We start from the raw sequence: 13,201 nt of genomic DNA on the forward strand, positions 1-13,201 counted from the left end.
GGAAACTGTGGACATTAATGCCACATTTGTCGACAGTAAAATTGTTGCAAATCACCATATTTTCAAATACCATAAGACCATAAAATGTAGAAGCAGAAGTAGATCAACCATTTAGGGTAGTGATGGCCAAGTGTTTTTATTGCTGGACTGATAATACAAAGACCCAGGTAATTATCTGGGACCCAGGGTTCGAAACTTGCCTCGGCAGATAGTGGAATTCAACTGAATTGGATTCAATAAAAATCTGGAATTATGTGTCTAGTGATGACCATTACACCATTACTAATTGTTGGGGAAAACCTATCTGGTTCACTAATGTCCATTAGGAAAGGACACTGCCATTATTACCTAGTTTGGATGACATGTGACGCCAGACCCACAGCAATGTGGTTGCCTCTGGGCAATTACGGATGGACAATTAATACTGGCCTAGCCAGCAATGCACTTGTCTCATGAATGAATAGTAAAAAAGCCTACTAGCACTGCTCCACCATTCAACGAGATCATGGCTGATCTGATAAATCAACTCCATTTTTCTGCCTTTTCCACAAAACTATTGATTCCCTTACTGATTAAACATTAGTCCATCTCAGCCTTGAATATACGTAACAACCTAGCTTTGGCAGCCAGCTGCAGTGAGAATTCCATAGATTCCATACTTTTTAGTTGAAAAAAAATCCTCCTCATCTCTGTTTTAAATGAGCAACCCATATTTTGAGATTACCCTCTTTGGTCCTAGACTCTCCATAAAGGGAAAGAATCATTCAGCATTTATCCTGTCAAATCCCCCAAGAATCTTGTGTGGTACTATAGATTGCATCTCATTCTTCCAAATCACAATTGACTAGGGGCCCAACCTGTTCAACTTGAAGTCATAGGACAGTACCTCCATATCTGGTACCAGCCTACTGAATCTTCTCTGGATTGCCTCCAATGCCAATGTATCTTCCTGTAGATCAGGAGTACAAAATTGTTCACAGTATTCCAACTATGGTCTGCCAAGTGCCTTGTGTAGTTTTGAAATAAAATTGCCTTCCCTATTGCCCACTGAACTTAGATGTTACCTTTTTATGATTCATGGATGAGGATTTCCAAATTCCTCTGTTTTATAGCAGTCTTTCTCTATTTAAATAATATCAATTATCTGTTCTTCCTGCCAAAGTGCACACCTTACATGTTTCCACATTATACTCCAACTGCCAAGTTTTTGCCCACTCGCTTAGCCTGTTTATATCCCTCAACAGGTAAAAAATGAGGTCTGCAGATGCTGGAGATCACAGTTGAAAATGTGTTGCTGGTTAAAGCACAGCAGGTCAGGCAGCATCCAAGGAATAGGAAGTTCCTTGAATTTCCTATTCCTTGGATGCTGCCTGACCTGCTGTGCTTTAACCAGCAACACATTTTCAACTATATCCCTCAACACTCATTTTTCTCATCCTCATGACTTTCCTTGCCACCTACTTTTGTATCATCCACAAACTTGGCTATAGTATTTGTAGTTTCCTGATGAAGGGCTTATGCTCGAAACGTCGAATTCTCTATTCCTGAGATGCTGCCTAACCTGCTGTGCTTTGACCAGCAACACATTTGCAGCTGTGATCTCCAGCATCTGCAGACCTCATTTTTTACTATAGTAATTTACTTTCATGAAGCAGCCTCTTGTGTAGAACCTTATAAAATGCAATCTGAAAATCCAAATAGAGTCAGAATCAGAGACATATAGCATGGAAACAGACCCTTCAGTCCAACTCATCCATGCCGACCAACTTTCCCAAACTAAACTAGTCCCACTTGCCTGTGTTTAGCGTATATCCCTTTAAACCTTTCCCATTCATATGCCTGTCCAAATGTCTTTTAAATGTTGTAACTATACCTGCACTGACCACTTCCTCTGGCAGTTCATTCCACATACAAACTACTGTCAGTGTGAAAAGGTTGCCCCTGAGGCCTTTTAAATCTTTCTCCTTTCACCTTAAAGATATGGCCCCAAGTTTTAAACTCCCCCACCCGAGGGAAAAGACCTTTACCATTCACCCTATCTACACTCCTCATGATTTTATAAAGCCCTATAAGGTCACCCTCAACCTTCTACACACTAGCCTAGGAGTCCCAGCCTATCTAGCCTCCCCTTATAACTCAAACTCTCCAGTCCCAGCAACATCCAAGTAAATATTTTCTGAACCATCTTGAATTTAATAATATTCATCTTATAACAGGCGACCAGAACTATACACAGTACATCAAAAGGAGCCTCACCAACGACCTGTACAACCTCAGTGCTCAGCTGAAGAAATCTTCAACTCTAACAAAGCCACCACTATTTGGGAAGAAAGAAGAAAAATGATTCCAGTTGGAATACTGTGAGAGTATCTTCAAATAAACAGGAGCTTAAAAGCAAACAGAGCCAGTCAGCAACCAACTATTAAAAGGGGAGCAGTACTATTAGCAGTGTTAAAATTACCTCTAGAAAATTAAAACAACTAAGAACAATGGAAACATCTGACAGCGAGTGCCAAATTTGGAAGATCTGTCTCACAAACTAGTCAGGCAACAGCTTGATATAGTCACACAGAATGGATTGCACACTGCTTCGCCTACTGTTTCCTACTTGTTACCTCCTCAAAGAATTCTAATAAATTTGCCAGGCATGATTTCTCCTTTGTGAAGCTATGCTTACTTTGCTTGACCATATTATGATTTTCTATCTGCTTCACTATTATAATAGATTCTGAAGTTCTCCCAATAACACATATTAAGCTGACTGGTCTATATACATTGGTTTAATATCTTCTTCCCTTTTAATTGGTAACATTTTGATCCTCTAAGACTTTTCTGCAATATGACAATTCCTGGAAGATAACTACTTTGGCATCCACTGTCTCTGCAACTACTTCTTTTAATAACCTAGGATGCATCTCATCCATTCCAGGTGATTTATCAGTATTTACCCTCATTATTTTCCCTTACACATTTTTTTCTAATCTTAGATACTATATTAATTTCCTCTCCTCCTTTTGCCCCTTGATTATTTAATTATGTAAAATATGCAAGTTTGGAATACTATTCATGTCTTCTACTGTGAAGACTGATGCAAAGTATTTATTCAACTCCTCTATTTCCTTACTATTGCCCCAGCCTCATTCCCAAAGGGGCCTATGTTAACTTTGGCCCAACTTTTTTCTATATTTAAAGTTTTTGCTGTCCATCTTGATGTTGTGTGCACATTCAGTCTGAAAGTTTATCTTTTTTTTTGTCTTTTGTTGCTTTTAATCACATCTCTTGCTTGGAACACATTGGCTCAGTGTCTGTGAAATAAATTTCCCAAGCCTTTGGAGATGGGGTCGCAGGTGGTGGAACTACAAAATTGAGGATGCTACATCAGGGTGGCTTGCCAATTATTGGTTTAGCAGAAATTTTCCAAGCTTGTCTGCAAACAAGGGATTGCCTGCCTGCTTCAAGGAAATTAGCAGCCAATCAGAGTAATTAAGGCCCTACTTAGGGGCCAATATTTAGAGACCTAACAACTTAAATTCATGCCCAGGTGTCCTTGGAGAGGGAACATGCCTTGTCCACCAATGCTGTCGATGCCGACATAGAGAGGTGCGTATCACAGTGGATAGAGTGCTTTATTGACCCATCCAACCCCATTTTGATGTAGTCCCCTCCCTTATTCTGATTTCTCCTACACCTTTGATGGTCTGCATTGCCCTTTATGGGCTTTGCACATAAACTAATCAGTTAGAAAACACAAATGATTTCCGGGTGGTGGTTAATAGATGAAAATAAAATGCGACAGGTGATTTGGCAATGGGTAAAAAACAACATTCAGTTGTGTGTGACAGTACTTTCATATATTAAAAATACTAAACCTAGCAACTGTTCACCAACTGTCATTACAGCAGCATGATATAAAGTATGGAGACTGGCAATGCATTGTAGTTAGCGTTCCAGTAGTAGGTGACAATGGCACCAGAGGTGTAGGCTCCATGACCAGTGAATGACCACAGGAATGGAAAGCCTCAACTATGTTTCACCAGAGGGCCTTTTCCTCCATCTTGATGGCACTGCTAGCTTCAAACTTCTTTAATGGTGACCTCTCTGTGGATAATTAAGACCTACTTCTCCCAGTGTGTCTGCCAGTGTAACATAGCTGTGGGCTCTCCAATTGAACATCCAGCCTCAGAAATCTACCTTTAATAGGATGGCAAGCTTGGAGGGTTATATCAGCAGATATGCTGATGACATGGGAATGATCAGGATACCATTTAGGTACAACAAGATTCTAATGCCAAGGAAATTCAACCCTTTGAACTGAAATTCAAATACAAGAGTCTCTGACTTGTATTTGACCTGTCTGACCCAAACAGGGAGAAATATACAGATGGTTTTCTCTAGTGTTCAGTCAGGCCTCAGAAAAAAAGCACAGAAGTACGAAGGGGAGAGTGTGTAACTATTAGTAATTGACTAGTTATGGGAAACCAAGGGCAGAGCAGTCCTGACCAACAGGTATGATGTATTTGCTATCTATGGATAAGGATGTACACTATGAGATGAAAACCAGAATGTCCTCCATGTGACAAGAGAACAAAAGTCAGTCCAAGGTGTGGAACAAAATAGAAATAGAACAGAAAGTCTGCAGTCATTGGAAACTTAACAGTTAGGGAATAGACAGCATATTCTGCAATCCCCTCAAGACTGATTACTAAACTTTGTGATCTCAGACTAAGACCCATCTCTGCAACTGGATCCTCAGTTTCCTGACCCACAGGCCACAATCAGTGAAGACTGGGAACAATATTTCATCTTCACTAACATTCAAAACTGGAGTCTCCCCACAGGTGCATACTCAGCCCCCTACTGTACTCACTGTATACCCATGACTGCGTCACCAAGTACCATTTACAAGTTTGCCAATGTCGCCACCATAGTTGGTCGAATCTCACATAGCGATGAAACAGACTACAGATGAGAGGTGGAAGACCTGGAAAAATGGTGCACTGAGAACAACCTAGCTCTCAATGTCGGCAAAACCAAGGAACTCATTATTGACTTTCGGTGGGATGTTACTTATGCCCCCTTGCACATTAACAGCACAGAAGTGGAATGAGTGGAGAGTGTCAAGGTCCTGGGAATGGTCATCCACAACAAGCTTGCTTGGACTCTTCATGCGGACGCACTGGTTACAAAGGCCCAACAACATCTCTTCTTCCTCCGGCAGCTGAGGAAATTTGGCATGACGGCAAATATCCTTGCCAACTTTTATAGGTGCACCATCGAGAGCATTCTGTCTGGATGTATGACTACTTCATATGGCATTCAAGATCAGAGATGGTTACAGAAACTAATGAACTTGGCCCTGACAATCACAAAGGCCAACCTCCCATCGATAGAATCCATCTACCAAGCCCGCTGTCAAGGAAAGGCCACCAGCATTCTCAAAGATCCATCCCACCCTGGCAATGTTTTTCTACAACTTCTGCCATCAGGAAGAAGGTACAGAAATATAAACACACGCACCAGCCGGTTTCATAACAGTTTCTACCCTCTTGTTGTTAGAATACTGAATGGACTCACAAACTCTAAACATTTGCCTGTACCTGTGTTTTTGTTTAGCTGCTGTTTACTTATTATTTATTTATCTATTATTTACTTATCTATGTGGTCTGCCTGTATTGCTCACAAGACAAAGCTTTTCACTGTGCTTCGGTACATGTGACAATAAATTCAATTCAATTCAATAATGACTGAGAATCCAGAAGTGTGTTTTGTCTGCTTGGTGTAAATGACATTTGGAGCAACTGAAGATGAACTTAGATAGGGAAACATAGCAGTATAAAAAATAGGAGGAGAAGTAGGAGTAGGCTCTTCAGATTATCAAGCCCATTCAACATGATCATGGCTATTCCTCTAACCCACTATCTTATTTTCACTTTCTCATCAAACTCTTTGATAATTTTACCCTCTGGAAATCTAGCTAATTCTTAAATATACTCAGTGACAGCTTCCACAGCATTCTATGGTAAGGAATCCTGTGGGTCCACCACTTTCAGTGTGAAGAAATTTCTCCTCATCAAAGGATGTACGCTATGAGGTGAAAACCAGAATGCTTTCCATGTGACAAGAGAACAAAAATCAGTCCAAGGTGTGGAACAAAGTAGAATGAGAACAGAAAGTCTGCAGTCATTGGAAACTTAACAGTTAGGGAGTAGACAGCATATTCTGCAATCCCCTCAAGACTGATTACTAAACTTAGTGATCTCGGACTAAGCCCCACTTCTGCAACAGGATCCTCAGTTTCCTGACCCACAGGCTACAATTACTGAAGGTTGGGAACAATATTTCATCCTCACTAATACCCAATATTGGAGTCCTGTACCGCCCGTGGTGTGGCACGGTGGCTCAATGGTTAGGACTGTTGCTTCACGGCACCAGGAACCTGGGTTCGATCTCTGCCTTGAGTGACGGATTATGGAGTTTACACATTCTCCCCATGTCTGTGTGGGTTTCCTCTGAGAGCTCTAGTTTTCTCCCACAGTCCAAAGATGTGTAGGTTAGGAGAATTGGCCAGGCTAAATTGCCCATAGTGTTAGGTGCATTAGTCAAGGTTAAATATGGGGTAGGTGGGTTACTGTTCAGAGGGTCTGTGTGGACTTGTTGGGCTGAATAGCCTGTTTCCACACTGTAGGGAATCTAATTTAAACTGAGACCGTGTTACATTGCTCTGGATATCCTAGTCAGAGGAACTATAATCCCTTAATTCAGTCTGACCAGCTCTGCCAGAATTTTATGTTTCAGTGACATCCTTCGTCATTCTTTTAAACTAGGGCTGGCTGACCCAATCTGTCCTCATTCAATAAATCAGCTCGTACAGGAACCAGTAGAATTTTCAATGGCAGTTATATATTTTCTAAGACAAGGAGTTCAAAATGCATAAAACACTCCTGGTGTGGCCTCACCAAGATCTTAAACTGCAGTACTCATCTGGCTGACTAATGTCCTCTTCAGAAAAGGAACATTATTCATCCTTAAATCATCAGGCCTACCTGTGATACCAGATCCACATCAATGTAGTTGAGTCTTAACCACCCTACTCCAGACTATTCAGTTCAAAGGTAACTGGTTGGGGAGCAAGTGCTGGCCTCATCTGCAATACCCACATTCAGGAAAGATTTTTTAAAAATTGAGAATGGAGCAAATTTCTGGAATTTCTCATTCATTTTGTTTTTCTTGTCCCCAACTAGCACCCAGATTGCTAGCTCTCTCAAGCGAGTATGCACTCTTATGCTGATGAATGTAACAGATCTTTATCATCCATTGTATGGGTTTGTGCAAATAGGTTGTCCAAATTACATACATGTACCTTTGTGTCAGGGAGTTCTTCCTCTTCTGTATCCATTTTCTCTGCACTTTCAGATGGAAGAGGTGCACTAATATCTTCAGCATCACTCTCTGGATAATGGAATGCGAAAGGCCATAATATTATGGTTGAACTACAATGACACCCAAAATAGTGACACCCACATCCCGTGAACAAATGAAATAAAGGAAAATATATTTGAAAAGGCATTTCTTAGACTTCATTATTGAGAATACAAGTAAAATCCCAGAAATAGCTGTGAATATGGAAGTGGGAGGGAGGTACTCAAGAAAATTATAATCACCAAGGAAATGGTATTGAGCAAATTGCTGGATCTGTGGCTTAGAAGTGCCTAGTTCTTGATGGATATCATCCTTAGGTTTTCAAAGAAGTGGCAAGTGAGAGTGAGTTGATGTGTTGGTTTTGATATTTTAAACTTCCCTGAATTTTAAGAGGGTCTCATTTCATTGCAACATGATGTATGCAATTCCATTACTCAATAAAGGAGGAATAAACAAAGCAGGGAACTTTCGGCCAGTTAGCTTAACATCGGTCATAGGAAGAACGTTACTAAAAGGTTACAGAATGGCACTAGCTATAGATGAAGATAATCAGGCAGGGTAAACATGGTTTTCTGAAAGGGAAATCAGATAAACAAATGTATTATTATTCTTACAGTTATACAGTCATAGAGCATGCAGGACGGAAACAGGCCTTTCAGCCCAACTCGCCCATGCGACCAGATTTCCATAACTGAATTAGTCCCATTTGGCGTATATCCCTTTAAACCTTCCTGTCCATGCATCAGTCCAAATGTCTTTTAAATGTTGTAACTGTACCTGCCTCTACCACTTCCTTGGCAGCTCGTTCCATATGTGCACCATCCTTTGTGTGTAAAATATGCCCCTCAGGTCCCTCTTAAATCTTTCTCTTCTCACCTTAAACCTATATCCTCTAATTCTAGACTCCCCAACTCTGGGAAAAAGGCCTTGGCAATTTACCTTGCTGATTTCTTTATTTACTGTCACGCTTATTTTGTTACAAAACTCTCCAGTGCCATCTTAAAACACAGAAAATAAACCAAAACATAGAATATAAAACAAAAAAAATAAAGAAAAAGTATTCAATTTTACAGTCCTTCTTGTTAACTCCTTCACCATGAGTCCCATTCATCATGCTGCTGCCATTGGAATGAGATTCACCACTCTTTGGTGCCATTTCAACTCCACCAGTGCCCTTGCCATTATGAATCTGTGCTGGACCTTGCCAATGTAGCCTCCACTGATGCCACTGGCTCCGCTGCTGCCATAAGTCCACTTTGGGCACATCTCACCAATGCAGCCACTGTCGATGGTTCTCATTTGAGCCCAAACTTGCCCTCAGCCTCCTACACTGCAGGGAAAAAAGTACCAACCTAACCAGCCTCTCCTTATAACTCAAATCTTCTATTCTGGATAGTATCCTTGTCAATCATATAAGCCATAAAGCATGAAAATGGATGCTTCAGCCCTACGTGTCTATGCCAACCAGGTTTCCTAAACTGAACTAGATGATTCGCCTGTGTTTTGCCCATATCCTGACAAGGAACTAAAGGAGGAAACTCTCCACTGATTGGAATCACACCTGACAAAAGCAGGATTCTTAATAATTCAAGATGGAGGATGGAAAAAAAAACTTGTGGCTGTAACAGCTGCTCTTTTTTTGGGGTATTTTAGGTGTTGGAGGTGATTTCCTTGGATTCCAGGAGAAGCAATTACTGTTTTATATACTGTTGCATTGTTTTGGACTTTTTGGGGGAAAAATGATCAAAACAATGGCACTTTAAGAAGGATGAAGACAGACAAAGACAGTGGTCAGAGAAAGAAACCTACACTGCTGTCTGACACACAGTGAATCTGCACAGTTACTGCCTTTGCTGTTTGAGTTCAAGTATCTCTGGACACCAGAGTGCTTCAAGGAAAAATTAACGAGTAGTGAAATTCACAGCTGACCTTGGAGGAACTTGTGTAGGAGAGCTCACACAATAGGAATAGTTAAGCGCATAGTTTTTAAGTGTAACCTTGCTGTAAATCTACAATAGTGAGTAGAGTGGGTTCTTTCTTGATGATATGTTTTATTGATTAAATTTTAAAAATATAAAGTATAAAAACTAAGTTAGCCAAGAGCAGTGTTTTTAGAGCTGTAAGTCTGGTTTTATTTTCTGCGTCTGTAGATTGTGAAGGAGCAAAGTTGGCCTTTAATAGAGCAATGTGCTCTTCCTGCCAGATGTGGGATATTAGAGAATGTTTCCATGTTACTGATGATTATGTCTGCAGGAAGTGTGTTTGGTTGCAAATCCTATCATATCGCATGGATTGGCTGAAGCCCACATTAGAGGCAATAAGTAATTTACAGGAGCATGTGGGTGTGATGGATGGCAGTTAGAGGAAGGGAGAAAATTTGCAGATATAGTCAGGTAGATGGGTTAACTCCAGGAAAGGTAGGAGAGGGAGGCAGGAAATGCAGGAGTCTCCTGTGGCTATCCCCATCTCAAACAAGTATGCTGTTTTGGAAAATATCGGGGATGATGGAATCTCAGGGAAACATAGCACGATCAGCCAGGCTTCTGTTACTGAGAATGGCTGTAATGTAATGAGGGGTTCGTCAGATTCCAAGCGATCGATTGTGATAGGAAACTCTTTAGTCAGAGGCACAGACAGACGTTTTTGCGGCCGGCAGCAAGAAATAAAAATGGTGTGTTGCCTCCCTGATACCAGAGCTGAAAATGTGTTGCTGGTTAAAGCACAGCAGGTCAGGCAGCATCCAAGGAACAGGAAATTCGACGTTTCGGGCCAGAGCCCTTCCTGATAAAGGGCTCTGGCCCGAAACGTCGAATTTCCTGTTCCTTGGATGCTGCCTGACCTGCTGTGCTTTAACCAGCAACACATTTTCAGCTCTGATCTCCAGCATTTGCAGACCTCACTTTTTACTCCCTGATACCAGAGTCAAGGACATCTCGGAGAGAGCGCAGAATGTTCTCAAAGGGGAGTGGGACCAGCAGAATGTCATTGTACACATTGGAACTAATGACATAGGAAGGGAAAAGGATGAGATTCTGAAGAGCAAATGTGGAAAGTTAGGTAGGAATTACATAGGAGGTCCTCGAGGATAGTAATGCCTAGATTATTCCCAGTGCTACAAGCAAGGGAGGGCAGCGATAGGAGAATAGAGCAGATGAATGCGTGGCTGAGGAGTTGGTGCAGGGGAGATGGGTTCATATTTTTGGATCATTGACATCTCTTCTGGGGGTAGAAGTGACCTGTACAAGGACAGTTTGCACCTGAATTGGGAGGGGACTAATATACTGGAAGAGAGATTTGTTAGGGCTGCTGGGGAGATTTAAACTAGTAAGGAGGGGTGTGGGACCCAGGGAGATAGTGAGGAAAGAGATCAATCTGAGACTGGTACAGTTGGGAAAAGGAGTCAAATGGTCAGGGCAGGCAGGAACAAAGCAGAGAACAAGGTAGGACTGATAAATTAAACTGCATTTACTTCAATGCAAAAGGTCTAACAGCGAGGGCACATGAATTCAGGGTATGGTTAGGAACATGGGACTATGGTGTCATAGCAATTACAGAGACTTGGCTCAGGGATGGTCAGGGATGGCAGCTTGATGTTCCAGGATACAAATGCTATAGGAAGGACAGAAAGGGGAGCAAGAGAGGAGTTGGAGTGGGGCTTTTGATAAGGGATAGCATTACAGCTGTACTTAGGGAGGGTGTTCCTGGGAATATATCCTGGAAAGTTACTTGAGTGGAACTGAGAAATAAGAAAGGAATGATCACCTTATTGGGATGGTATTGTGGTCAGCGGGAAATTGAGAAACAAATTTGTGAGGAGATACCAGTGATCTGTAAGAATAATAGGTGGTTATGGTAGGGCATTTTAACTTTCCAAACGTAGACTAGGACTGCCATTGTGTTAAGAGTTTAGATGGAAAGGAATTTGCTAAGTGTGTACAAGACAATTTTCTGATTCAGTGTGTGAATGTACCTACTACAGAAGGTGCAAACCTTGACTTACTCTTGTGAAATAAGGCAGGGCAGGTAACTGAGATGTCAGTGGGAGCGCACTTTGGGGCCAGCGACCGTAGTTCTATTAGTTTTAAAATAGTGGTGGAAAAGGATAGACCAGATCTAAAAGATGAAGTTCTAAATTGGAGAAAGGACAATTTTGATGGTATTAGGCAAGAACTTTCAAAAGTTGTTTGGGGGCAGATTTTTGCAGGTAAAGGGACACTTGGAAAATGAGAAGACTTCAAAAATGAGATAACAGGAGTCCAGAGAAAGTATATTCCTGTTAGAACGCAAGAAAGGCTGCCACTCCTTAGCCCATTGGCCCATCTGATCAAGATCCTGTTGTACTCTAAGGTGACCCTCTTTGCTGTCCACGACACCTCCAATTAGGTGTAGCGAGTACTGGATGCTGAAAGAAATTGAGGTTTTAGTTAAGAAAAAGAAGGAAGCATATGTCAGGTCAAATGAATCCTTAGAAGAGTATAAAGGCAATAGCAGTATACTTAAGAGGGAAATCAGGAGGGCAAAAAGGGGACATGAGATAACTTTGGCAAATAGGGTTAAGGATAACCCAAAGGGATTCTATAAAAACATTAAGGGCAAAAGAATAAATAGGGAGAGAATAGCACCCCTCAAAGATCAGCAAGGTAGCCTATGTGTGAAACTGTAGGGGACGTGGTGCAGGAGTTTACTGTGGAGAAGGACATGGAAGAAACAGAATGTGGGGAAATAGATGGTGACATTTTGAAAAATGTCCATATTGTAGAGGAGGAGGTGCTGGATGTCTTCAAATGCAAAAAGGTGGATCAATCCCCAGGTGTGCCCTGGAACTCTGCTGGAAGCTAAGGAAGTAATTACTGGGCTCTTTATTAAGATAGTTGTATTATCTCTAGTCATAGGTGAGATGCTGGAAGACTGGAGCTTGGCTAATGTCTTGCCACTATTTAAGAAAGGTAATAAGGACAAGCCAGCGAACTATAGACAGGTAAGTCTGGCATCAGTGGTGGCAAGTTGTTGGATGGAATCCTGAGGGACATGATTTACATGTATTTAAAAGACAAGGACTGATTAGGGATAGTTAACATGGCTTTGTGCATAGGAAGAAGTAACGAAGAGGATTGATGAGGGCAGAGTGGTGGATGTGATCTGCAGTAAGGTGTTTGACAAGGTTCCTCATGGTAGACTGGCTAGCAAGATTAGATTTCATGGAATACAGGAAGAACTAGCCATTTGGTTATAGAACTGGTTCAAAGGTAGAAGACAGAGGGTGATGGTGGAGGGTTGCCTTTCACACTGAAGGCCTGGTGTGTCACAAGGATTGGTGCTGGGTCCACTTTTCGTCATTTATATATATGATTTGGATGTGAACATAGGAGGTATGGTTTTAGTAAGTTTGCAGATGACATCAAAATTGGAGGTGTCGTGGACAGCAAAGAGAGTCACCTCAGAGTACAACAGGATCTTGATCAGATGGGCCAATGGGCTAAGGAGTGGCAGATGGAATTCAATTTAGATAAATGTGAGATGCTGCATTTTGGAAAGGCAAATCAAAGCAGGACTTATACAGTTAATGGTAAGGTACTGGGGAATGTTACTGAACAAAGAGACCTTGGAGTGCAGGTTCATAGTTCATTGCAAATGGAGTTGCAGGTAGATAGAATAGTGAAGAAGGCATTTGGTTTGCTTTCCTTTATTGGTTAGTGCGTTTAGTATAGGAGCTGCGGCTGTACAGGACATTGATTAGGCCACTTTTGGAATACTGTGTACAATTCTGGTCTCCCTCATATTG

General features: G+C 41.5%; 1 protein-coding gene across 1 annotated transcript in view; it reads right to left on the minus strand.

Annotated features, from left to right (window-relative positions):
- Positions 1 to 13,201, minus strand: part of dnai1.2 (dynein, axonemal, intermediate chain 1, paralog 2) — a 283,210-nt gene that overhangs the window by 234,768 nt on the left and 35,241 nt on the right. Inside the window, exon 7 of the mRNA XM_060832730.1 lies at positions 7,361 to 7,434. Coding sequence (XP_060688713.1) covers positions 7,361 to 7,434 — 74 coding nt within the window. The remainder of the gene's footprint in view (positions 1 to 7,360; positions 7,435 to 13,201) is intronic.

Source organism: Hemiscyllium ocellatum, chromosome 1, assembly GCF_020745735.1.
Source record: "Hemiscyllium ocellatum isolate sHemOce1 chromosome 1, sHemOce1.pat.X.cur, whole genome shotgun sequence".
Lineage (NCBI taxonomy): Eukaryota > Metazoa > Chordata > Chondrichthyes > Orectolobiformes > Hemiscylliidae > Hemiscyllium > Hemiscyllium ocellatum.